Source organism: Trichoderma breve, chromosome 5, assembly GCF_028502605.1.
Source record: "Trichoderma breve strain T069 chromosome 5, whole genome shotgun sequence".
In the NCBI taxonomy this organism is placed as follows: domain Eukaryota; kingdom Fungi; phylum Ascomycota; class Sordariomycetes; order Hypocreales; family Hypocreaceae; genus Trichoderma; species Trichoderma breve.
Genome location: NC_079236.1, coordinates 2,952,347 through 2,976,646, shown reverse-complemented (window position 1 = coordinate 2,976,646; position 24,300 = coordinate 2,952,347). Strand labels below are relative to the sequence as shown.

At 51.9% G+C, this 24,300-nt stretch overlaps 7 protein-coding genes across 7 annotated transcripts; 1 reads left to right on the top strand and 6 right to left on the bottom strand.

The window, feature by feature from the left end:
• Positions 1-503: 503 nt before the first annotated feature.
• T069G_08545 (uncharacterized protein) lies at positions 504-2,366 on the top strand (the record flags this gene model as incomplete). The annotated part of the gene is made up of 5 exons (XM_056175755.1): positions 504-543; positions 618-1,013; positions 1,101-1,155; positions 1,230-1,441; positions 1,558-2,366. 5 exons carry the CDS (start codon positions 504-506, stop codon positions 2,364-2,366), a joined length of 1,512 nt encoding a protein of 503 aa, XP_056026704.1.
• Positions 2,367-3,157: 791 nt separating this feature from the next.
• Positions 3,158-5,327, bottom strand: T069G_08544 (uncharacterized protein; the record flags this gene model as incomplete). Its single annotated transcript, XM_056175754.1, has 3 exons — positions 3,158-4,531; positions 4,596-4,792; positions 5,033-5,327. 3 exons carry the CDS (start codon positions 5,325-5,327, stop codon positions 3,158-3,160), a joined length of 1,866 nt encoding a protein of 621 aa, XP_056026703.1.
• A 1,860-nt stretch (positions 5,328-7,187) lies between these two features.
• On the bottom strand, positions 7,188-10,660 carry T069G_08543 (nup93/Nic96 domain-containing protein; the record flags this gene model as incomplete). Its single annotated transcript, XM_056175753.1, has 4 exons — positions 7,188-7,508; positions 7,580-10,107; positions 10,180-10,284; positions 10,339-10,660. 4 exons carry the CDS (start codon positions 10,658-10,660, stop codon positions 7,188-7,190), a joined length of 3,276 nt encoding a protein of 1,091 aa, XP_056026702.1.
• Positions 10,661-11,453: 793 nt separating this feature from the next.
• T069G_08542 (uncharacterized protein) lies at positions 11,454-13,627 on the bottom strand (the record flags this gene model as incomplete). Its single annotated transcript, XM_056175752.1, has 4 exons — positions 11,454-12,536; positions 12,646-13,215; positions 13,305-13,430; positions 13,604-13,627. 4 exons carry the CDS (start codon positions 13,625-13,627, stop codon positions 11,454-11,456), a joined length of 1,803 nt encoding a protein of 600 aa, XP_056026701.1.
• Positions 13,628-15,197: 1,570 nt separating this feature from the next.
• Positions 15,198-16,234, bottom strand: T069G_08541 (major intrinsic protein domain-containing protein; the record flags this gene model as incomplete). Its single annotated transcript, XM_056175751.1, has 2 exons — positions 15,198-15,881; positions 15,986-16,234. 2 exons carry the CDS (start codon positions 16,232-16,234, stop codon positions 15,198-15,200), a joined length of 933 nt encoding a protein of 310 aa, XP_056026700.1.
• A 1,242-nt stretch (positions 16,235-17,476) lies between these two features.
• On the bottom strand, positions 17,477-20,220 carry T069G_08540 (uncharacterized protein; the record flags this gene model as incomplete). Its single annotated transcript, XM_056175750.1, has 4 exons — positions 17,477-17,564; positions 17,634-18,499; positions 18,584-18,765; positions 18,822-20,220. 4 exons carry the CDS (start codon positions 20,218-20,220, stop codon positions 17,477-17,479), a joined length of 2,535 nt encoding a protein of 844 aa, XP_056026699.1.
• A 1,400-nt stretch (positions 20,221-21,620) lies between these two features.
• T069G_08539 (VTC domain-containing protein) lies at positions 21,621-24,058 on the bottom strand (the record flags this gene model as incomplete). Its single annotated transcript, XM_056175749.1, has 3 exons — positions 21,621-21,689; positions 21,760-23,324; positions 23,389-24,058. The coding sequence occupies 3 exons, from the start codon at positions 24,056-24,058 to the stop codon at positions 21,621-21,623; spliced, it is 2,304 nt and encodes a 767-aa protein (XP_056026698.1).
• Between the last annotated feature and the right edge of the window lie 242 nt (positions 24,059-24,300).

Below are 24,300 nucleotides of genomic sequence, written 5' to 3'. Positions count from 1 at the left end.
ATGTGAACAACTGATTAATGTTTTGAGGATGGGGCGAGTGCGAGTTTATGAGTTGATAGTTGGCAAAATGAAATGGTTTTAAATGACTCAACTACCAAGCAGAACTCCAATACAGTTCAGATTTTGTAGGTTCCTGGTTGGCTCTTCCGCAGATGCCGGCGATATCAGGCGCTACAAAAGTTGGTGGTTGTCCTGCCAAAGCGCGTCACGTGACGTGGCAACTCCCAGTGCATTTTCTGCAGCTAAGCCCACTAAACTGCCTGGGTGCAGCAGATATCTCCCCAAACGCCTATCATAACAAACCAGCCAATATTTCCTTTGCAACAGAACCAACATTTTTCCTGCAGCTATCAAATCAAAATTCTTTTGAGTGAGAACAAACAAATCTCTATCCCCAAGCAGTTCTGATTTTTATTTCTAGTTTCTCTTTTGTTTTTTCGTTGGATTCACTTGCGAAACTCTTCCTGGCACAGAGACTGTTCCGTCTCTTTTTGAGGATCGCCATGAGCAGCACTCCTGCTGAGCTACCAGGCTTTTACTACGGTAACATTTCTTTTCCTTTCTTTCATCATGTCTTTTTGCATCAATCATTCGTCAACCTAACATTTGAAATGCAGATGCGGAGAGGAGAAGATATTTCGCCATAGAAAATTCTCACACCGCGCCAGCTTCAGCGGAATGGTCCTCTGCCTCAGTTAAGCGCCGCAGGCTCGAGACGCAAGCCGCCGAGGAAGCAGCCCAGGAGGCAGAGCTCATCGAGAACCATGTTAGGCGCAGTGTCTTGACCAATGATGTTACTACCTCTGGACTGCTTGCCCGCGAGCTGGGCGCCTCGAGCACCGCGGGGATGCTTGAGACTGAGGAGGTGGCGGCTGCTTTGTGGGCTCAGGGGGTGACTGACAAGGGCAGTATTGCCTTTGGACTCAGTTTGAATTATGAGACTCATCCTCATATGCCGTGTTTTTACGTCAGTGGCAAGGAGTGTGGTACGGAGTCGGCTATAGCGTATTCGAGTGAGTTTTTCTTCGTGTTTGACACTCGTTGATGAGGTGGGGGTGAAGAGAGAGAAGGCAAGCAACTACTAATGACTCCTATTTTAGCTTTCGATGAAGAGATGCTTATGGGGACCTACATTGAGACGGATGAAAACGAAAAGTGAGCATCTGTTTTACTCTTCATCTTGACTCTCCTTGCCTGGGTTATGATACTAACGGCCTGGTACAATATAGTCTGAAGACTAAAGCAGCGCATTTTCGCAGTCCGGACAGACTGCACTATGAGATGATTTACTGTCCTCAGATGTCATCCATCAAATATCATCAGCCGACCAACAAAGTTCTTCTCACCTCAAAAGAACCAGGCCAGGGCTTGTCTCTCTGTGTTTTCACTCCTCCAATGGATACAACGCCTGACCAGGGAATGCACTGGATCCTGGGAGAAGGTTTGTTCCCCTTTCTCTTATCCGAACCCCTTTTAAAGAGTCTATTCGTGACAAGGCATTCTCGAATGTTTGTCAATTATCCTCGTCTGTCCATCCGACTGACACCGCAATAATAGTTGATAATTACCGAAATATCATGTACAATTTTTCGCGTAGTCGGAGCTGGGGTGTCAACCAGAGTACGCCTGCCCCTGCCTCTTCCGATCTCCTTTGCGTTGTGGGCACCAGCAAGGGGATCCAGCGTATTCATCTTGATGAAACTCCTAGCTGGATCACTCAAACTCGAATGGAGAGCCCGCCGGACTACGGCGTCGATGCCAAGATTGATTACCCTGGTCGCAAGCACCATATCGGCCCTCAAGAGATTTTCTCTCAAGACTTTCAGGTTGGCAATCACAACATCTTGTTTGCTGGTGGCCGGCAGCCTCGCCTCTGGGTTACTGACCTAAGAGCGCCCACTGCCGGATGGAACTTCGTTAAGCACGGCTCGTCCATTGCGCACGTTCGCAGCATCAACCCTCATCAAGTCCTGGTCGCTGGTCTGCGTAACCGCATGTCCGTGTACGACATGCGGTTCATTCAAGCCAACAGGAATGGTTACCGCGAGCGAGCCACTTCTTCTCCAATCCTCGAATTCCCAGACTACAAGAACGAGCCCTACTTCAACTTTGGCTGGGACGTGTCTACGGAGCTCAACCTCGTGGCCTCGGCGCAAGACAATGGCACCATCAAGCTTTTCTCACTGAGTTCAGGTTGCGTTTTGCCTTCGGGTAAGGCCTTGGAGAGCTTTCGCACGGACGATCCCGTCAAGGCAATGATGTTTCAGACTTTGCCGGGAGAGAATTCGCCGAGCTTGTATGTGGCCAAGGGTCCGTTTTTGAAGAAATTTGGTTGTGCGCCAGGCGACCTCTCTGATGAGGAATGATTCTATTCAATATCCTCGACTTGTTTGCCTTTTTTCGGGGCTGTATTTGCACCTGTTTGGTATCGATTTTCTTTTCTCCAAGGACTATGTGCGCAAATTTGCTTTGTTTATTGTTTTCCGATTTATTTCACGCCAGGTGTCAGGATCAGCATGAGGAATCCTCGGTTTTATGTACGATTTGGGAGGATGGTTTGGTATTTCTGGTCCCTCGAACTTGCTTCAACGAGAGGATACATTTACATCGTTTGGGGTTGATTTGATTTGATTTGATTTGATTTGACGCGACTACGATACTGCTGATACCCAAAGGTGGTTTTGCAGAAAAGGGACACAAAGGGAACGGCAGGCATATGCGAAATGAGCTACGATTTACGCGTTTACGGAAACAAACGGGATGGAAATGTGTCTTCTTCTGCTTTGACAGAATGGTTTATGGTCATTAAAATGCCGTCTTGTACTTTGCTATATATCCACAGACGGACGGACGGACAAACGTGTTTGAGAATAAGCTTATCAGAGAGCTTTGTATGAATTCATGTAACGGAATTACAATTATATTTCGAGAGATGTAGTAAATACATTAACCATGCTATAACGCATACGTGCCATAATATGTGCAATTCATATACCGAATGCACTTTAAATGTTGCCAAAACCAAACGAGTTGTCCTCCAACACCGGAGTAATGCTGTTGCGGGTGATCCAGGGGTTAGCAAGCCCTCCATGAGCGTCCTCCTCTTTTCTTTCTTTGTGCTCATTCCCACCTCTTTTTATTCACTAGAAAACATCAATTATTTAGCATTTTCTTGTCCATTTGCGTCGGGCCAATACTGACACGTATCAGCCAACATAGGAAAAGACTCAGCAAACAGCCTGCCCAGTTTCCAATTATCCAAATTTCGCATGTGGCTCTCAAACACGGGGTTAATCATAATCTCATCAGAGTCGGGGTTTCTTAGTAACGTATGTGCCTCCTCATAAGGCCAGGAGACGGAAAAGGTGGATGTAAACGGAAGAAAGAAGTTGTCAAAGTAGAAGAGGTCGGGATTTTCGGCTCTAATGACTCTTTCCCTCATCGCCGGGTATGGTAAGAAGTCCATCCACGCGGCATGCGGTATTTCATACTGACATGGCAATGGATGAATCCACGGCGGCAAACGTTCCAAGTTTTCCTTCGTTGGATATATCTGCCATCGCATGTAAAGAAACATGAGGTACAGAATGGCCACTTTTTCGGGAAGGCCGGACACTTCGGGAAACTTGGTAATGATGTCTGTGAAAACTCTAGACACTGGATGGCTGAATTTGCTATTGGCTGGATTGAGCAGAGATGAAACGGATGGATACCGCGGGCCAGACACCTCACTCGGCTCGTAGCCCTCGGCGGCACGCTGCTGCCGCTCGCTAAGAAAGTCGAGAAGTAGAGCGTCAAGCGGACATGTAGGACTGCAGTTGCGCAGGGGACGAGAGAATTGAGGGAGAGCTTCTGGAACAACAGCTTGTGCGGTGGGATAAGGAACTGCTGGAACCATGGGAGGGCTGGGATCAGAGGTTGGCCCGGAGGCAGGCCCTGGCTGGCTTGTGACAGAACTCTGCCGAGTGATGCCCAGGGCTGATGCTATTGCCGGAGTTGTATCTGAGGTAGCTGATGGAATGGAAATAGGTGACTCCCACGCAGGCACAGGCCGGGCCTGTGGTGCGTAAGTCGGATTCACTTGTGTCCAGTCATGTTTCATGGGGACGTGGTGGTATTCAGCCGTGTCTTGTGCACCATTAACGCCCCTCTGTAGCTTTGGTATAGCTTGGGTAGGGTCAAGTACGACGTTTAGATCAAAGCGGCCCTGCTCAAAGTCCAATCCGTGCCGAAGCGTCTGTCCTTGCCGCTCTAATAGGGCTTGAGTGCCTTCATCGACGGCGTCGGTTAGGCTAGGCTGTCGCGGTGCTGGCGGTGTACTACTACCGCCGCTTTGCCAGCTCTGTAGGGGCGGTTGAGCGGCCTGGCGAATGGGGTCAACCATTCCTGTTGCTGGCGATGAAGAAGTGGCAGATGCTGCAGGATGATAGGCGATGTTGCTTGTTGTTGTCATGGGAATAGGTGTTGTGGCGTATGGGAGGGCAGGGCTGATGCCAGGCATATCTGCTCTTGTTAGACTCTCGCCGGAGAACTGTATGTACACATGGGCAAAGACGGAATCTCAGTTTGAAAGGCTGAAACTTACTTGACCCAACCAAAGGCTGCAGCATGCCGATAATGCTAGCCAGCCGTCTCTTGATCTCAGCATTTTCTGCTTCTATCACCTCCTTGGCCCGTACCACAGCCTGGAGGTCCTGGTACGGTTTTTGAGCTTCAAGCTCATGGATGCGGCGCTCGAGCCTCTCAATCTGGTTCTTAGTCCTTTCTCGGATGGCACGTTGCGCTTCGCGGTCTGTACAACCAAGGGGAAGGTCATATATGTTAGTCATACGCTAATACCAGGGGAGGCTGCTGAGCAAGCATTGACAAAAAAGAAGGCTGTATGCATGGGAAACGGCCAACCAGCGTCATTGTGTAGTCCCAACAAGTGTAACATTGAAGTCATGAAGAGAACAGCTAAAAAGGCTGACGCCATATGCGGCGATCAAAGGGGGGCGGGTAGGAAAGATGTACGAGTATGGCAAACACTCACCGTTTGCTCTCTTCTTGGCCAGCTGCTCCGGCGTCAAGTTTGCAACACCTCTACTTCCTGAACCCGTTTTCCTCTTCTTGGTCACGTTCTCCACCTCTTCTGCTTCCGTGGTCTCCATGGCGTCCGCGGCACCAGATGCCCCTGCCCCTGCGCCATTGGGCATCGCCGTCGCCGACGTCAGGGAGGGTGCAGTGGCTTCAGCTTCATGCTTGATGCCTTCGGTAGGGCTGCCGCTCTCTACAGAATCTCCTGCTCCGGGGCTAATCCCGCCCCGTCTTACGGATCCGAGATCCATATGGAGCGTGTGGTGGTATTCGGGGAACTGCCAACAACGGGCCGGCCAACCATTCTCCGCGTCCGCCGAATAGACCGGAGCTTGTCCACTCCCAGCGGCGTTGATCCCCCTGGCCTCGGCAACCAGGTGGATGTACCTGTGGTACTTGTGTGTGTAGGTGTGTGGTGTGCGTCTAGGCGCCGGGGGCTCAGGTCTCGATAGCAATCGCCGTCGCGAGGCTGGGCTGAGCGAGCGAGCCGATCAAGATGTGTGTGCTTGGCAGCTGGGTGGGAGGTGTATTCCCCACTCGGCTCCGGAGCTTGGTCTAGACTGCCTAGCTGGAGCAGGACAGGCCGTGTTGAAGCCCTGTCGCTCCAAAAAGCCTAAAGAACAATAGTCGAGGACTGTCTCTGTACGAGTACTCTGTACTCTGTACTCCGAAGGGCCGTGTCAGTCTAGCAAGCAAACAAGGGGCGTCGCGCGAAGACGGGAGACGGCTGCATGGGGGTAATGGTGGAGATGGAATGGTCGGCTTCCCTCAACCTCCGGCTGGCACGGCTGGCCTATGAAAAAGTCGTCGCTGAATCAGGCGAGCGGGTGGTCAGAGCCATGTTGCGAGTCAGGAAGCCCACTAGCGATTGGCTCTGGCACGTGCCGTGCGACGAACTACAGCAGCTGATAGTTTGAACTAGCAGCTTGAAGGATCGAATCCTGCCGTGGCATGTTGAGCTTACTTTTGCGATACTACATACCTGCCCAAGTATGCTCTAGACCAGTTGACCAGTCAGTAAATCGAATGCCAGACAGATGCGGCAAAAATCATGTAAGCTTAAGCACGAATGCCGGGATGGGGGTGGGCTGAGTAATACCGGTACTAAATGCCGTTCCATGTCGCCTCCTGCAGCTGTGGCTCGATGTTCGCCATTTGGCTTGTTGGGGCCGGATGTCTTTGCTGGCATCCAATTGCTTGATGAAGTGTTTCCATATGTAACAGAAATAGGCAGCTTGCTGTGTTCAAAGAGCTGCCTGCATGTCGGAATTGTAAATGCCAAAAGCTACTTATATGTGAGGGGATGTCGATGCTAGAAGCTGAGAGGAGAAAAGAGGGTTGTGGTGTTTAGGAAAGTACGTGCGAAGAGGTACTTTATCAGTTGTACCTTTCTGAAGCTCACCACAACAGGCAAGTACGACGAGGCTTTGCTCTTTCCGCAGTTGTAAGGCCAAGTGATTGTGATATATGGGTACATGTTCAGATATATCAAAAGCAGAGACAGCCAACCTCGTCAGGTATATTAATACTGGAGGTATAACAAAAGCAGGATGTAATATTGTCTGCATCCATCTCTATAGACTACCAAGGCGGCTACTACATATTTCGAAACAAACGCAGAGATTCATTTACCATCTGGATTCATCATAGGCCGAATTTCTCCCCTCATACATGATTCCTTCGTCGTACTTAATATTTGAGGGTAAGCCAGAACAGACGATATCCGGAAAGGTTAATCGACGCTCTTTGGTGGAACTTGGCCGTAGTGTCTCCGTCCAAGATCGCCTGCGCTTCACTCTTAATGCTGGTGACCATGAATCACCGAAAACTCCAATGGAGCTGCAACTCTCAGTCTTGGATATTCACAAGGAACATGAACCGCGTAGATGTGTCCAACAATAACCAATTACTCTCCTATACATTCATTCCATCTTCCCAGCCTATTTCTTATTCTCAAAAGTGCAAACCAGCATCTCCCTGATGCCGCTGCCTTGTTCTCTAATCTCATTTGTACCAAAGGTATCAACAAAAGTCATCATCATCAACAAATCGCATAGCTCTTTTTCAAGCCACCCCTAAAACCCCTCCTCCTTATCCTCCCATTACATGAATTACTCCGCAGATGCTCTAGCCAGTGCCTCGTGCAGATGTGGCGGGAACCGGTATCGCAATTGGCTCGTGTAAGTCGTCAGATCAAGAATCATCTGCTTCAGTTGTTCCACCATCATCCTTCTCGTGCCCTCGTTACCGCTAAACTGCCCATTAACCAGCTGCTCTCTTTGTCTGACGCAGCTGATGATGGTCCACATGATTAGATTGGACACGTTAATGGACACTGGCTGTGACAGGCTGGAGAACTTGGAGGCGTAGGCACGGATTGTGCTGGCATCGCCCCCTGCTTCGAGAGGGAGGATATCCAGACCACGAATTTTCTGTAAACTTCATGTTAGTGACTTTAAACTCTGGGATAAAGTACGTAATGTTTGTTGTATTGGAAACTTACATCAAGACATTGAGCCCATTGGCTAGCCTCTACCAAGCTCTTGATAGCACTCATCTCAAGCAAAACGCGGCAGGCAATCTTGTTCTGGTCTTGGATATTCCTGTAAAACATGGCATCGCGCTCGTACATGGTCATCATCGTCTTGGCAAGCTCGACAGGATCGTCGATGGCTGCCAGGCTAAGGCTGCCGCCCTGCTCCGTCTCCTGAGCGCCACCCCTTGGCTTAACAGGCATCAAGCGCATTGGGTCTTCTCCAATCTCAAGAGAAATGGCTTCGCTCAGGGCGCGGCTAACAATGGCCACAACTGCATCATACTCGCCAGCAAGGTGATAGAGCAGCACGGAATCAGTAGTTCGGCCATTCTCATCAGCAAAACTGGCAGCTTGCAGAGTGACGGTATTGACAAAGTCGTCCTGTCCATCGAGGCCAATCAACGGTCCGCGACCCTCGATGATGCCCAGGATGCGGCGGCCATCTGGCCTAATGTCGCCAATCAGCTTGCTGAATTCTCGTGTCTCCAGAACCAGCTCTCTCAATGCCTCATGGCAGAGACCGCTGTGACGTGCCCCGGCTTCTCCATTGAGATCTGCGTTCAGGCAGATCAAGGTAAGATAGTCAACGGCGGAGACGGCATCAGCAGCCCGGAAGTCTCGAGTGTAGTAGCCAATCATGCGACCAAAGTTGATCTGTGGGAGGCCCTTCATGCTATGCGTGCGCAAGTCGTTGGAGGCAGACATTGGGTCACTGGGCCGGAGCAGGCCATAAAACTCAAGGGCCAAGCCAAAGTGAACCGCGTCCACATAGGAAAAAGGGTAGAGATAGGAGACGGCGTCCTCAAACATGCCAGACAGGATCTGTAGGTAGAAGAACATGCCACAGCTGCCGTTGTTATCGTCAGAAGGAGTCTTGGGGAAGTGCTTCTGGCCAATCTCTTTGATGCTGGCCTGCAGATCTGCCAGTCCGTATGATTCTCCGGCCATTTCCAGAGCCTTGTCGCCCTCCCTGGCTAGGTTGAACTGAAGCCAAATCCAGTCATTGATGTCGGTGTTGAGGCCGTCCAGGTTGCGGTTGTTCAGCTCAATCCGACCAATGACCTTGTAACAGGCCATACGGAAGGGATCAATCGTATTCTCTGGGGCGTTACGAGAGCGCTGGATGTATTCATTTGTGCAGCGATCGAGCAGCTTCCTGTTAGTGATTCTACGGTCCTCGCTAGCGGCATAGTTGTTGAGGTATGTCGAAAAGGTGCGGTCAATACCCCGGAAATGATTGCTATTGTCGTTGACATACTTGGCAGCCTCGTTTACATGGCCAGATCGGAGGAGGTAGAAGACAATGGCCCAAACGTACTCGCCATGAATCTGCTGAAGTTCGGTGTTGTCGGGGACCAAGTCCTTTCTGGCTGATCGTAGTCGGATGTACGCCTTGATCTTGCTAGTGATGTCGGGCAGACCTCCAAGCTTAGCTTCGTGAGGGTGCTTAGCAATAAGGGACTCCACCTCGCGAAGGAACTGCTTTTCGAGGAATGCATTTGCGCCGCTCAGGATCCGCCTTCTCATTTCGATGGAAAGCTGAGAGTTGGGATTTTCGTCTAGATACATCTCGGCGAACTGGCGCTCCTTGGCTGTAGCACTGCGAAGCGTCGTCTCGGCATTGGCGTCTTCACCAACAATCTCAATCATGGCCCGGTAGGCTTCCACAATGTGAGGCGCATGTGGCTCGTGGGATTTTTGCTCAACCTCAGCCAGCTCTGCCAATATGGGGAAGGGTCGGCCGAGAAGACGCGAGGAGTTGAGGCCGCGGACCTTTTCAGCCAGCTTAGATTGGCGTTCGCGAAGGGCCTGGTCCTCGTTCCTGGACTTGCTGGCGCTCTCTGTAGACCGGTCAATGTCGGCGAACTCGGATTGATGAGTTCCAATTCTCGACCGGGCTCCAATAACAGAGCGCTGGAAAGTCGAATTGCCAAATGTGCTGCTGCGAGTGTCACGGGGAATGCTTCCTTGGGTCTTTCTTCGGGATCGTCCAAACCCGCCCTGAGCTTCACGACCAGCCGTGGCCGAGGTCTCACGAGGCTTGATGCCAAAATGCTGATAGATACGCTTCCTCTGTGCGTCCCACTCCATGGCTACGTTGTCCTCCAAGAAATTGTCAAAATCGCGGAGTGACCGTTCGAGGCCGTCCTGAATCATGCTCAGGGTCGTCTTCGTCTGTAGGTTCGACAGGTAGGTTTCGACATCGACATCTGCCGGTGCGTAACCGTGTGTTGGTCGTTCGGTTCGCGTGCCCTGGATGTCGAGGAGGCCGAGATCCTTGGCTGCAACACTGGGATCCACGCCAGAGGCCGCGAGCAAGTAGTGAGCCTTTCCATCAGCACCCCCAGTCTGTTTTGACTGTAGCTTTCTCAACCGGTGGCGCAAATCTCCCAGGCCAAGCTCTAGGCTAGGGAGGTCCTCCATGTTGGAATTAACGACACCGGCCTTCTGGGTCTTTGCGAAGAGGCTGTCAAAGTAGGCTCCGGCGGGTTGAGCTGCAGAGGTGGCCGTGTTGTTAGCAACGGTCAGCGCCTGGCCGCCCAAAAGGCCACCCGCTAAAGACATGCCGCCGGCTTGCTGAGCTGGAGGTTGAGTCGTCGTCGGTGCCGCTCCAAAGAGAGATGGCTTCGCAGCCGTGGTGCCGCCGCCTAGCATAGATGTGCCGGTCAGGGCTGAGCCACCAAACAGCGACGGCTTGGGCTGTTGTGCGGCGGCATTCTGCTGACCTCCAAACAGGCCACCAGTCGTGCCAGTCTGTTGGGTCTGGCCCGTCTGCCCAAATAAACCGCCCGTGCTCGGCTGTGCTGTCGCTGTGTTGGAACCAAACAGACCACCGCCAGTCTGAGGCGTGCTCTGCTGGGGCTGCGCCTGTCCGAAGAGGCCCCCAGGCTTCTGCTGTTGCTGCTGCTGTCCGCCACCGAATAGGCCTCCTCCGCCCCCAAACAATCCGCCCCCTGTGCTCGGTGTTGTGGTGGTGGCCTGCTGTTGTTGTTGCTGCGCGGGCTGGCCAAACAGCGACTGGCCTGTTGTCTGCCCGAATAGAGACATCGCGGCGGCGTAGCTAAGACAACTCAATCGGACAGTAAATGGGAAATAAAGCAAAGAAAAAGAAAAAGGATGGATCAGTAGAGATGAAAAGAGTGAGCCACGGCGAGCGGGCAATGGAAGGGCAGAGATGCTCGCGCGTTTGGCAAGACAAATGTGTTGCGGCTAGCTGCGCGTCGCCCACCTTTTTAGAAATTTGGGAACCTAGATTGGCGAGGCTGAGAAAGTGGCCGGGAAACAAAGAGCTTTGGCCAATCAAGAGGCCTGGATGGGTGACGCGGCTGAATGGTGGTAGCCAATCAATTATCGCCTCAAGTTGCTAACAAATGAATACGAAGACTACGAATAAAGCCTGGTGCGTATCTCAAACAGGGTACATACTGTCTAAATTGTGAATTTGAGGTCTAGCAGCTCAATTTAATTCTCATAGAATAATTCGCTGTTCCAACTATGCAGGGTATACAGTCGAGATGAGTCCTCTAGCTTCCAAATGGCGGTGTCTTACACATTCTCTTCCCTAAACAAATGCTTTGCACAATCTTACATCTTCTGAAAGTATTTTTGTCACTTTCCTTAAAAAGAATTCATTCTTCAAACATTAGTGTTAATTACGGTGAGACAATGTAATTTTTACAGAGGGTCTAAAACAACGTCAAGAGCATAGTGATAAAAATGTGATAGGTAAATAGCTTCGCTGTATTTTACTTTTCTCTATGACAAACAAATGCATAAACTCATTACATTACATATCCCAAAATCAATTCTATTTCGTTTCCCTCATGCTTTATCATCGGGCTCACTCGTCGTCAGCATCAAACAAGGCTCCCCATTTTGCAACGGCGTTGTCAATCTTCTTTCGGTACGCCTGCTGTGCGTTGCACATGTCGAGGAAAATCTCGTACTTGGCATCCAGAAGCAGCTTCTCGCCGGCATCGGTGCCTGGCTGAACTAGTCGGCCGGGCTTGCTCATGCGATCCATGATATTCCACAGCGTCTCGGGTTCTGAGCCGTCATGGCGGTTGTGGCTATGCGCCTTGGCGCCCAGCATGGCAGCGCCGTGAACGACGGCAGCGTTGACGTATCTAGGAATCAACACTGGCATGTTGCATGTGGTGGCCAGGAGGTTCATCAGAATGGGGTTCTGGCACTGCGATCCGGACATGAAGATGGATGAAATCTCGTGGCCGGCCTTGTTCATCTGCTCGACAATCTGGCGAGTCTGCATGGCAATGAACTCCATGGTGGCATAGTACCACAGGGCCATGTTGTCGGTACTCTTGTCGCTGTCAAGACCAATCATTGAGCCTCTCATCTTGGCATCTGCAATTGGTGAGCGGTTGCCCCACAGATCGCCATAGAAGAAGTGGTGACGGCCGAGATAAGAGATGGCTGGAGCATTATGCTTCTCGGCGAGATACTCCAGGTGAGCATTGAGGAAGTCGTAAATGTGCTTGTCTTCGGCCTTGGCCAAAGCCATGGTTTCGTTGTATGCGGGGTGAATGTCCAGCATGTGTCTCAGCAACTCTCCCGTCGCAGACTGGCCACCCTCGGCCATCCAAAACTCGGGAATCAGCACATCTCGGTAGGGGCCCCAGACACCAGGGACAAAGACGGGATTCTTGGACATGGCAAGATGGCATGTTGAGGTACCCGCAACGGCGGCCAGACGAGTAAAGGCCTGGGTGACGTCGTTATGTGGGACATCAGTCTTCAGTTCCTCCTCGGTGAGCTCAACCTTTGCACCGACGGTTCCGATCCATCCGGCGTAGGCGTCAATGACACCGCTTCCAACGGCGATGCCCTCGGGTAGGCCAAGCTGGGAGGCGGCTAGGCGGCTAAGGGTGCCCACGCACTCGCCAGCACTGGCATACTTTCCACTCTATCAAACAATGAATTAGCTATGAAACTCGAATCGCAATGATACTGCAGCCAGAAGCGGAATGCAGCAGGGAATAAGACAGTATAGACGCATAAGAAAATAGGCTCACCACCCCGTCGACGCCGCCCATGCGCTTGAAGTCATCCTTGACCAAGTCGCCCAGGCCGATTTCGTGGTAGAAATCTTCCTGCCAGCCCTTGACACTGCCGTCTACGCCAACAGGGACGAAGCCCTGCTTGCAAACGGTGCTGCAGAAGCTGCGCGTCTCGTTGCCGGTAGCCAGATGAGTAAGAGCGTCTGCCAGGTCGTAAAACTTGCAGCGGTCGAACAGCTCCGGCGGCATGTTGTTCTTGAGCCACAGAACCTTGGGGATCTCCATTTCAATGCTCATCTTGCCGCCAACGTACTTGAGCAGCTTGTGGCCGGTGGCATTGATCTTGTCCGTCTCCTCGACTGGACGGTGGTCAAGCCACAGGATGACGTTGCGATCGTTGCCATCATTGTCGAATTTGGGACCAGTGACGGGAATGGGCTCGTCAGTATCGTTGGAAAAGACGGCCAAAGAGCAGGTGGCATCAAATCCAATGCCCTTGATTTGGCTGGGATTGACAAGAGACTCTTGCACGACACGGCGAACGCATTCGCAGATGCATTTCCAAATGTCTGTTGTGGATTGTTCCTACAGTTGAACAAACATGGACAAGTCAGAATTAAGCGCCCATGCAAGATTTAAAGGAACCAATCGGGGAGCGTTGTGGGCGTGCATACGTAGTAGCCGTTCTCGGGCTGCCAGAGCTTAATGTTCTCCGAGGCCAAAGCCTTGATGTCACCGGTCTCATCAATGATACAGGCTCGGGCAGAGCCAGTACCGACATCTATGCCGATGTAGTGATCCTGCAGCAGTTGGCGTTAGCTTTGTGACCTCAATCTCAGTATTCTCGGTCTGATGAGTGGTGCTGAAAGCTTCAGCTCTACCAATTCCGTTCCGTCACAAGGCTGTGCTGCTTGATAGCTCTGTATATCGGGATGTTGGGCGGGGCGGGTTGGAATGGGAGTCTTGTAGCTACCTGAACATTGGGAGGCCTTTCCATGATGCCAGAAATGAATAATTAGCAATGTAATATTATATGGCAAGCAATTGACGAGAAAGAAGAATGGAAAGGCAATTGGGGGTATGGAAGAAGAGGAGGAGGGCGAGTAAGATGCGAAAGAGAAAGTTGAGACTCACTCCATGGCCTTTATGGGCTTATTGTACGCGTACATCGTTGCTTCGGTTCCCTTCCAAGGTTTCCCCGCTGATTCTGGTGGCTCAAATCAATGGATTGAATCTGGACCTTTGGAGCAAGCCACAGACTAGGTCGAATTGGAGGGTGAGACAGGACAAGAAGATGGTGTACAGTATCGTGTCGTATCGTATCGATGAGCAGGCGAGGGGTTTCGGTTTCGGCAAAAAGATTGAAAGGGAGCAGCCAGAAGATGATTCAGGCGCAAAGCAACAACCCCCACCGCCTTGACAGAACTGACCCGGACCTGGACCTAGGGGCGTGTCTCCATGGGCGCCAGATTGGAGAGACGCCCAAGATGCACGAAACTTGCAGCACCTTTTGGAGCCAATTGGGGCGGATCAAATGCAGCATTTTGTGGGAGGGCATCAATCAGATGAGATGGACCCAGCGTAGGCTCCAGCATTTCGTCCATCCCAGCGGGTTTTAGGTGCACAGGACCACTAACATGCGCTAACGCTTTCCCCATTGCCCCGCTGGAGGACCCTATTTGCCCCTCAACTCCAGCGCTAGCTAACACGGAACGACTTGCTCAGCGCATCTCGGAAGTGATCACACATGTTTGCGGTGATGACGGGCGATCGAGTTGCCACTTGAGCTCCGGAAATGGACCTGATGAGCACGGCAGTATGAAAGACAAAAAAGAAGAAAAAAAGTTGAAAAAAATAGGGTCTGGTCCCATTGACATCATTTATGATTTCATAGTGGCAATCCAGGGACCATTTCACTAAAGAGCAAAAGAAGAAGAAAGAAAAAGCATGAAGACAGCACTCCATAGAATGAAGCAAATGAAACGATACAGAAAAGTTCCAGTGGCCCTGAATTCCAGCATCCACTCTTGAAAATTCTCCCCCGTCAGCAGGCACACCCAAAACCGGAACCTCACGATAGTCTCTTCCCAATATTTTTCTTCTATCTTCTCAACTCCCGATCCCTCCATCTTTTCCCCCCACCATCCTTTTTCCTTAACTCGCTGCCTAGCGATCATCACTCGTCCCCTCCGCTTTTCTGGGCCTATCGAGAGCCACGGCTGCACAAGCGTTGCCCAGCCCCTGGTGGCGCTTCAAGAGAAATCCGGGAAGAAGCAAGGCAAAGGAAATTCTCTTCTCGTAATGTGAAAGGATGCCATCCCACGTTTTGGTGAGCTCCGATTGCGGTAGGCGAGAGGCGAGATATGCAACCAGAACTCGGATCTCGGATATGCTCACGTCCCACGTCTCTCCAACACCATCAAAATGATGCGGCATTCAGCCGGTTCGTCTTTGTGGATGCAACCCCTATAGGTACTAGAAAGGCGCCATGTCTCTCCTGGCGTGACACGGAATGCTAGCAACAGCATTTTGACAGACGCCATCATTTGACAAACCTCACGATTGCCTCAAACGACATCAGCCGCACTCACAGGGCTCTCCTCTGGCACCGAAGCCCTCCTCATGGCCGCCTCTCTCTCCTTCTTGAACACCATGTCATTCGGCACGCTCATGCTCCTGCTCCTGCTCCGGACCATGGCCAGGCCCTCCTGTCCCATCTCCGCCGCCGCAATCGCCTCCTCGTTGGCCGTCTCCGGGTCACCCGCATCTTGACCCGGGTTGGCAATCTGATACTCCAGGCCCTTGAGCAAGCTATAGACGGTGAATGAGAGCAACGCTCCCAAGCACGGCCCCAGCCAGTATATCCAGTGATATCCATTGAAGTTGCCCGTCACAACCGCCGGGCCGAGTGACCGCACCGGGTTGATGCCCGTGCCGGTGAAGTTTGTGCCGGCCATGTGCGCAATGAAGACGGAAACGCCGATGCCCACGGGAGCAAGGAATGTGGCGCGGTGCTTCTCCACGGCGAGGAAGTACACCGTCAGCACCAGCTGTGCCGTCAGGAACATCTCGATGAAGAGGCCTTGCACGATACTCGTGCCGCTGCCCAGGCTGTTGGTCACGCCGAGGGGGCCGGGTAGCAGGCCTGATACGGTCGCTGCGGCCGCGATGCCGGCGGCGATTTGCATTGGCAGGATGATGAGGGCCCGGAGTGGCTTCACTGCCCCGACCAGGACGAGTCCTAGAGTGACCTGTATATCATACCCGTCGTCAGCATATACATATCCTTGGAGCTATCTAGGTAAGATTGAAGGAGGAAGAACAAGGTGATGATGAAGAAAAAGGACAAGCTCACCGCAGGATTAAACATTCCCCCCGTAACTCGATAAAACACCCACACATTGACCGCCAGCGCCGTCCCAAACGACGATGCAATGTACAGCAACGTCGACGCATCCAGCTTCCCGCCATCCGCGTTGTCAAGGGCCGCCTGAGCCCCCATGAAGGAGAGCAGCAGGAACATGAAGGTACCGCAGAACTCGCCCAAGCCAATGACCAGGGCCGTCTTGAACCTCTCCGTGAGCTTGTGAAGGCGATTCGCCATGGTGAAAGCGAGAGAGGGTGTTCCCAACTACTCTAAAAGTTGCAATATGATTCGTAAGATGTTTTTTCGTAGGATGTAATTGACAATTGATAAGAATGTAATTCACATCATCCTTAACAACAATTGTCACCTCCCATCTTATATACTCCCTCTCACATACACCATCCGCATCGTACACATCATATACATCATATACATCATCACCACCCCTAACCGCCCCTCAAAAGCAAGTAACTCTTCCCGATGTCTCACAAAAACGCATGCATGAAATCACACGACAATCCCACGCCTCTCAAAACCTGAAAAGCAGGACACAATAATACAAGACCGAAATGAAATGAAATTAAAAAAAAATAAAGGCCCAACGGCCCTCCGTAACCTAACCTGACACAAAAAACGTAGTGTAACAGTCAAACTCCTTCGAGTAAAAAATCATCCTGTGTGATTCAGACGGCACAGAGCGGCACAAGAAACTGAATCTTGGCTTGCCTTTTTGCATAACCACCCGTCGATCAGCGTACTCGCAAAACGAAAGGCAAAAACAAAAACTTCTCGTAAAGAGCTGAGAGTAGATAATTCCCAGAGTTGTTATAAAAGTCCATGATTTCACTTTGTCTCAGTTCAGACATGGACAAAGCGCAAATCTCCACGCCAAAAAACCGCCCGTGTGTATATCAATCACCTCTGCGGGGTGACGTCGAGGGCTTGTTCGAGCGGCCATCATTCAAGCCAAGCCAAAACAACTCAGCACCGCCATCGAACATTAACGGATATCAACGGAACTGTTCGTGGCTGTAACAGTTTAATATCTGCTTTAATTAAACTGATATTGTGGCAAAAAAAAAAAAAAAGGCAGAAAATGGCGTGTTTTCCATAGTCGTACATCGTGGGAATATGTCGTGCCTACACATCGCTGCAACCTCATCCACTCAAGAAACCAAGTCTTTTCTGCTAGTAATATGAAAAAATTCAGGAGCTCAACTCCATTTTCATGCATAGCTTGCTATATCTTGGCTTTCCCACTAGTTGTCCCCGTCCCCCCTCGCAGGTATAATCACCAAATAGTGCTCCAGTCCCTTTGCTGCCCCATCCATAATTGCAGTTGCTCAAGCAAAAACCGCGATGCAGCCCGTAGTTTGTGTGTCAAACTACTCAGCTTCCCCCAGTAGCGGCAACGTATAAACAGAAAAGAGAATAAGTCAAACTCAAGTTACGTCGTATCATCCGTACATTCATAAATCATCATTCGTGGTCATCGTGTAGCTGGTCCTCGACCAGGATTACTACTGTTAATGTCGCTGCATATGCTTCTCTGATGGCGCACGCCATGCTACACGTAGTCCAAGTCAGTCATCTGTAGATGGGATTCGGGGAAGATGGGATGATCCATCGGACATACCAAGTCTTGTGGACATCCGCTACTACTGCACTGAGGCCCCAATGAGCGCACCAAGCTCTTGCCAGCACCTCATTGTCTCGAACGCCTACTGCATCTACCACAAGCACCTTCTCATCGTCGACGTCCCTATCAATCACGGCATTTGCCGCGTCGGCCGCCGGTGGAGGGCTTGAGGCCGTGCTACTGGGCCCAGAATTCTGGCCGTCTGCTCCATACAAGCCTCCCCAGTTGCGTATTCTGACAATCTCGTCCGCCTTGACGAGCTGGTATACGTAGTCGTAGAACAGGGGGTGTGGCCCTTCCGAACACGGCCACGCTGAGATGAAGCTTACATCGTACATGAGCCGTAAAGGCCAAGAAACGCCGTCAATCGCAAATTGCGCCTGGGCATCAAAAAGTCGAGGGATTGCAGTGTTGTTTTCACGACCCGTGACATTGACTGGCTTAAAGCTCAGCAGTTCCATCCTCACCGCGTCCACCATGTACCTTGCATTATCAAGCTCGGGCAGCTTATACTCGCGCACAGGATATGCATCTGCCCGAGGCCCTAGCGCATCGGACCGTGTACTCATGGTCTCTACGTCCTCGCGGGTCATCCGCTGCTTGGGCTGCCTGGTTCGGATGCGGGCAATCTGAGACCGACCAAGCTCCGACGTTGGCCTGCCAGGGCCGACCCAACCTGCGACCGAGTGGCATGTAGGGGCCAGCACTTTGCCCACAATGCAGCTTGCCGACCAGTACGTGTGACTATTACGATACTGGAAGCCAACATGCGGATGCGTATGAGAAAGCAAGGCCAGCTCATTCGTCGCTGGGTCTGGGTCCAGGTCGATGAGCGTATTCATGATGAGGAACGAGAATGTCGGCTGCAACCTTGTTAGCAAAGCTGTTCCCCTCTAACCCTCCCCCTTTTTCATTCTTTCGCCATCATATCAGGCATCATCACTTACTCCAGGAAGCACAAGTCCACTAAAGTAGGCAAACGCATCCGAGCTTATAGAGTCCAGAGCAAATTCTTCGTCCTTTTGCTGCAGGTTCTCCATTGTTTCGCCAAGATTAGGCCACTTCATGATCTGAGCAAACTTCTTAAGCTGCTTCACTTGACGCTTCTTCAGCTTATACCGCAGTTTCACTGGAAAACACGTCCTTAGCTTTGCTTCACGTAATACACACAAAAGTGCCACATACCTTCGTCGGGCGAATCGCCATACGCATCTACTCGCACATTCTCTCGCCACCGCCTTGCAAGTGCCAGGTTCCATTTGATCGTAGGAGGCATCTGTTGGAGCAACTTCTCTTTGGACCAGTCATCGTGATGCCGCGACTGAATGCGCAGCTCCAGTTCGAGGCTAAGGAGCAGCTGGTGAAAGAATTTGTGATATTGCTCGCGGCTCTCCTCGGTGGAGCTGTCAAATATGAAGCGAGTTACAACTTGATTCTTCAGCTCAGTGTAGTCGATCCAGTCAGGGCGCGAGAGCGCCATGATCAAGTCGGCGATCTGCTTATCCAGTGTCTTGTGCGGGCTCAGAAGCCTGTCGGGATCTCGCAGGAAGCGTTTGTAGAGAGATCGGTACAGGAGAGCCAAATCATCGTCCTCCAACCCCATCTGCAAGTCCCTCAGTCGCGCAAAGATTTGTTCCAGGCTCACCTCCCGCGGAATGACACCCGAGTCCCTCAGCGGAATCTTGGCTGGGATATTGCTCGCGGCGGCGGCCCACTGGTTGAGCGTGATGGTGCCACCCAGACGGCCGTAGAAGAAGGCATAACTAGGTTGCTCTATAGTTTCCCAGGGATATGATGTGTGCCCGCTCGCTTGGATCCTCATTGTCATGAGATGCGACATGGCATCGTGCGGCTTCGCAACATCGGTGCCTCCGCTCCGGGTCTTGGAGCTTGTCACGTAGAGCACGTAATGCTGATCTGAGGCGTAAGGGATCGCCTTCCTACGTCCCTTGAAGGTCGGCGCACCGTGCGCAATCAGCTCTTGGGCAACCTTGTGTGGTAGCTCTTCGTGGCCTGAGACCGTCGCCGGAGGCCATCGTGGGTTCCCACCCCCAAGAGTCGCATGCGCCTCTGCAGCTCTCTTATTCCTGTCGCCAGCAGTTGCAGTGGCGATGTCAACGTCAGTTCCGCTGTCTCGCTTCTTGCCAAAGCTCGACTGAAGTCGACCGGACAGCGACTCGTCGGTTCGCCGCCTCGTTGCCGAGGTTCTGGGCGAGCGCCTGTGAATGTCACTGCCACTCCCGCCGTCGATTGTCCGGCGCCTGCGCGGCAGAAGATCACGCTGAGCGACAACAAGACTATTGCTGCCCTCGCTGAGCCTGCGACGATGCTGCTTCTCCTCCGGCTCGTCGTACTGCTGTTGCTGTTGCTGTAGCTGTTGCGACTGTAGCTGCGGCTGCGGCGGCTGCTGATGAAACTCTTTGTCCCCAAAATCATCCTCCCATTCGGCCTCGGCGCCCTCACGCGCATCTCCGCGCAACAGCAAATCCTGATACTTGCGCACCACTCTCGACCCTCGCTTCATCAAGCTCTCCCCGCGCAGAAGCCCTCCCCAAAACTTTGATTTTTCCTTTTTCTGCTCCATCGCTGCCCGCCCTTTTGCCTCATGCGAAAGTCCACCTGTCCAACTTCCGCTTAGCCTTTTTTTCCCCCAATGGCGCTCTCTTAAGGTGCTGTTTAGCAAAAAATCTCACGAAAAGTCGGTCAATCTCCCCAGGTTGGTGCGCATGGCCAGCCCAGCTCTATTTCTTTGCTTGGGCTTCCTTTCTTAGCTTTCCCTCGGTAGCGAAATCATGATAGGTTGGACCGTGCTAGGCATAGAAAACCGTTTCGCGCAGTGAAGTGATGCCCTTGAATGTTGCAGCAAATGCAGTCGCAGCTCAATAACCCGGTGGTTGGGGGAGCGAAGGGAGGAGCGAAAACAGGTGACAATAAAGGCAGATGCTTTTAAGGCAATTGGATGTCAAACAATGGAAGGGGGGGCAAAAAAAAAAAAGAGTTGAGGCAGGATGTACATACAACATGCCACAATAGCCGCCCGCGCCTACCGGTGAACCAGCATCTGGCAAAATGAATTCCGAGGCCACGCGATTGTTTTCTCTTCACAATGCACTTGCAAAGGAGATTCAACAACAGGGCGCAATTACCGAAGGACCAAGATTGAGACAAAGGAAAAGGGGTCTTTTCTTTGTGGTAGAAACACCCGCGTGCACGCATTTTATTTATTCATCGAGCCTTGTTTCACTACGCGCACAAACAAACATACTGTGCCATGCCCTGCGACAATAGGCTCTCATTACATTCGTTTCAGCATCAACCCAAACCCCGAAAGCATTGAAATACGAGTACACAGCTGAGACTCTTCAAACTCTAGATCACCAATGTAAAAGAGCCATTTTGTCGGAGCGCAAATGCTAACGGCATAGCCCCCCATACTCGTGCCTCTTCGGTACCACACGAACTGCATGATGCATGCTGCTGCACATAAACGCTGCATATGAAATACGGAGTCTTACAAGGAATAGGACGGTGGAAATGCTACCTTGATCACCTCCTCCTCCACCCCGGCCCTTCCAAGGCCCAATCACCACCGCCATCACAGACCCCAAAGCCACTTCCGGAACACCGCTGGTCACACGGAGCACAGGCCGGGATACCGCTGAATCCGGCTCATTCCATCGGCCCAACATGAGCAGCGTAAGGAAGGATCAATACTAGACACTGCACCCCGTCTTTTGTACAATATATTGATATGGATTAGTTAACATCCCGTAGGCCTATCGCCACCGCTAAAACAAAATAATATGACATGAATACTCTCGCCCCCCACCCCGCGACAGGATGATATACCAAGTACAGGCAGGCATATACACCATTGACAATGACAATCTGCCCAAGAAATTCTCCAACACCAGGCTTCGGGTTTCCCCGGCCTCATCGCTGTTATACAAATCAGATTATCGACCATACATATACACTATGTCCTTAAATCAACTCGTCCGTAATCGGCATACCCGCGTCAGCATTCTTCATCTTGGCAAACGCCTTTTGATACTGCAGACAGTATTAGCTTCCATTCAAGACCCCATCTGTTCGATAGGCATGCAAGCGTAGTAATTCTTACCTGGAGGATGAAATTGACAATGAGCGCAAGCATCATAGCCACGCTGATGATAATTGGCCCAACCATGTTATCAAAGTCCTTGCCGCTCCTCTCCATAATCATGGTTCGGCGAGACTGCAGGATGCTGTAGCCCCAAATGCCCGCAAATGCTGCAATGGCAATGTACGCAATTCCAATCCACTGCGCAATGGCATTGTCTCCAGCAGCCGAGTACAGCGCCAGAGCCAGAGTGCCTTGCAAGATCGCAATATGCTGCCACTTGAGAAACGTTCGCTCGTTGGCCAGCCATACCTTGGGCTCGACCTTGAGCTCTCCCGTGTTCTTGATCCACTGCGAAGGTTCCACTACACCTTCGGGGAGACGAGCTTGAGCTCGTTTGGCAACGGCATACTTGGAGAGGGACAGACCAGGGAGAACGTTTGACAGAGTCCCGTAGCCTGATTGCGCTTGGGAGCTGCCCTCGCCTTCTTCTTCTTGGCCTTGAGGAGGCTGCCTATGTCGTAGAGATCGGGACAGGTACGCCGTGGCATCGGCCGCCATGCGATCGGCGAGGTATGATTTTCCAACAGGTGAGCTTTGAGCTACCTTGTAGGAGCTTGGCACCGTTCCAATGAGACTTCCGACAGCCATGGCGTCATCGGCGCGCTGAGCCCGGCGCTGCTCCTCCTCCTCAAAGGCCTTCTGCGGGTCCTTGCGGATATCAGTTTCGAGATCGCCAAGCCAAAAGGGCAAGTTGTTCACGTAGTCATCGAACAGAGAGGCAACTCCGTGGACAAATTTGGAGAAGCGAGGAGTTGGATGCACCAGGTGAGAGCCCATCAGGTCCTCGATCCAGGATGGCCGCTTGCGGTTGCCGTCCTCCTTCAACTTGATCTCCAGCACGGCATAAGGAAATTTGGATACTTCGCTCTGGTTGATGTTTTGGAATGGGTACTTCATGTTGCTGTTGTCGATATCAGTTCGATGCCATTCATTGGGGTCTCGGCAGGGTCGGCTCTTGTCCAAGGTGTCCTCACGGATAAAAGCGAGGTCAGTGTCGATGGAGATGCGAACGCGGTCATCAGCGGGCTTTTGGAACGCGGTACGGACATAGTTGGCTCTCAGCACTGGTGTCAGCTTCCTCCTCTGTTGGAACTCCTGGACCCTGGCAACGGTCGACTTGAAAGCTTCGATCTGCTCTGGGGTCGCGCCTTGTCTCTCCATCTTTTGTATCGCCTTTTCCGTCGAGTACTCTCCGTCGAGGAATTGCTTAATGTACTTGTCCTTGATTGTGAACTTGTGCTCCTCACTCCTGCCGGTGGCATCGGCCGACTTTTGCTCAACAAAGATTTCTGGTTTGGTGCTCAGTTGGCCGTACCATCGCAAACGTAAAGAAGTCACTTCTGACTGTTGTTCGACCTTTTCGGAGTATACTTCGAACTTGGAGTTGTCGAAGTAGAGGGAGGTGATGGAAGGCGAGTCAGAGCCGTCAAGCTCCTTGGCGGATTGTTCGCTGTAGACGAGGGCGGGGAGACGACGCAGGATCAGCGTCTTGACTTCCAGCAAGTTGTCGGGATGCACCCAGACTGCCAATTGCGTGTTAGTTAAAACATGTATAGCTTTTCTCTATAGCTCAAGTACGCCACTTACACTTGTGAGCCGTGTATCGCTCGCCGTTGTGTGTCTCAGCCGACGCCTCGAAATCGACCGGCGCCTGATCACCTTCCTCCAATTGCTGTCGAATGGCAAAATACATGACAGACAGCTTATTCAGGAGAGGCGCGTAGCCCTGCTCCGAGTTGAAGGGCCGCTGGGCCAAGCTGAGCTGCATCATCGGCCGCACCTTGTAGCGATCGCCCCTCTTCCGGTCATGCTTCTTAACGATCTTGAGGAAGCTGGTATAGTTGATGTTGCTGTACTTCTTCAAGGCCTTGACCTCATTGGTGATCTCGTCGAGCTCTCCCTCGAGCTCCTTGAGCTTCGGGGTTAGCTCTTCGCGGCTGAGGCCCGGTTTGCTGCTACCCTCGGCAGCACCGGCCTCAGCGCCGGACTCGAGAGGGGGAGCTAGTTCCTTGAGCTTCTCGAAAGCAGCCTCGACTCTCTGCTTCAGGGCATCGAAGCGCTCCTGTTGGAACTGGGCGACCTTTTCCAGCTGGACATTGAAGATTTCGTCGCAGAAACGGCTCTCGTCCTCCTCGGTCCACACGGTTTCGTCATCCCTCTTATCCTCTCGCAGGAGGCTTTTGAGCTTGCTGTAGTCGACGTACTTGTCCTTCCATGGCGGGTATATCGACTCGCGAAGGGTCTTTCCGAAACGCATTTCGTTTGTCTGCTATGGGAGATCAATCCTGTTGGCAAACAATTGATCTGAATTGGAATACGTAGTCGTCGATTCGTCGCCTCCCTGATGGGATGGGTCAACGTTGAATTTTGCCTGGCCTGGTGCAGCGGTGAAAAGGTCCCAGCTGCTAACAGAGCTGGAATGCAAGGCTGGATAGCAAACGAAGGAATTGAGAAGTAAAACCAACAAGGGATTGAAGCAGCTGCGCAGTTTGCGGGCGA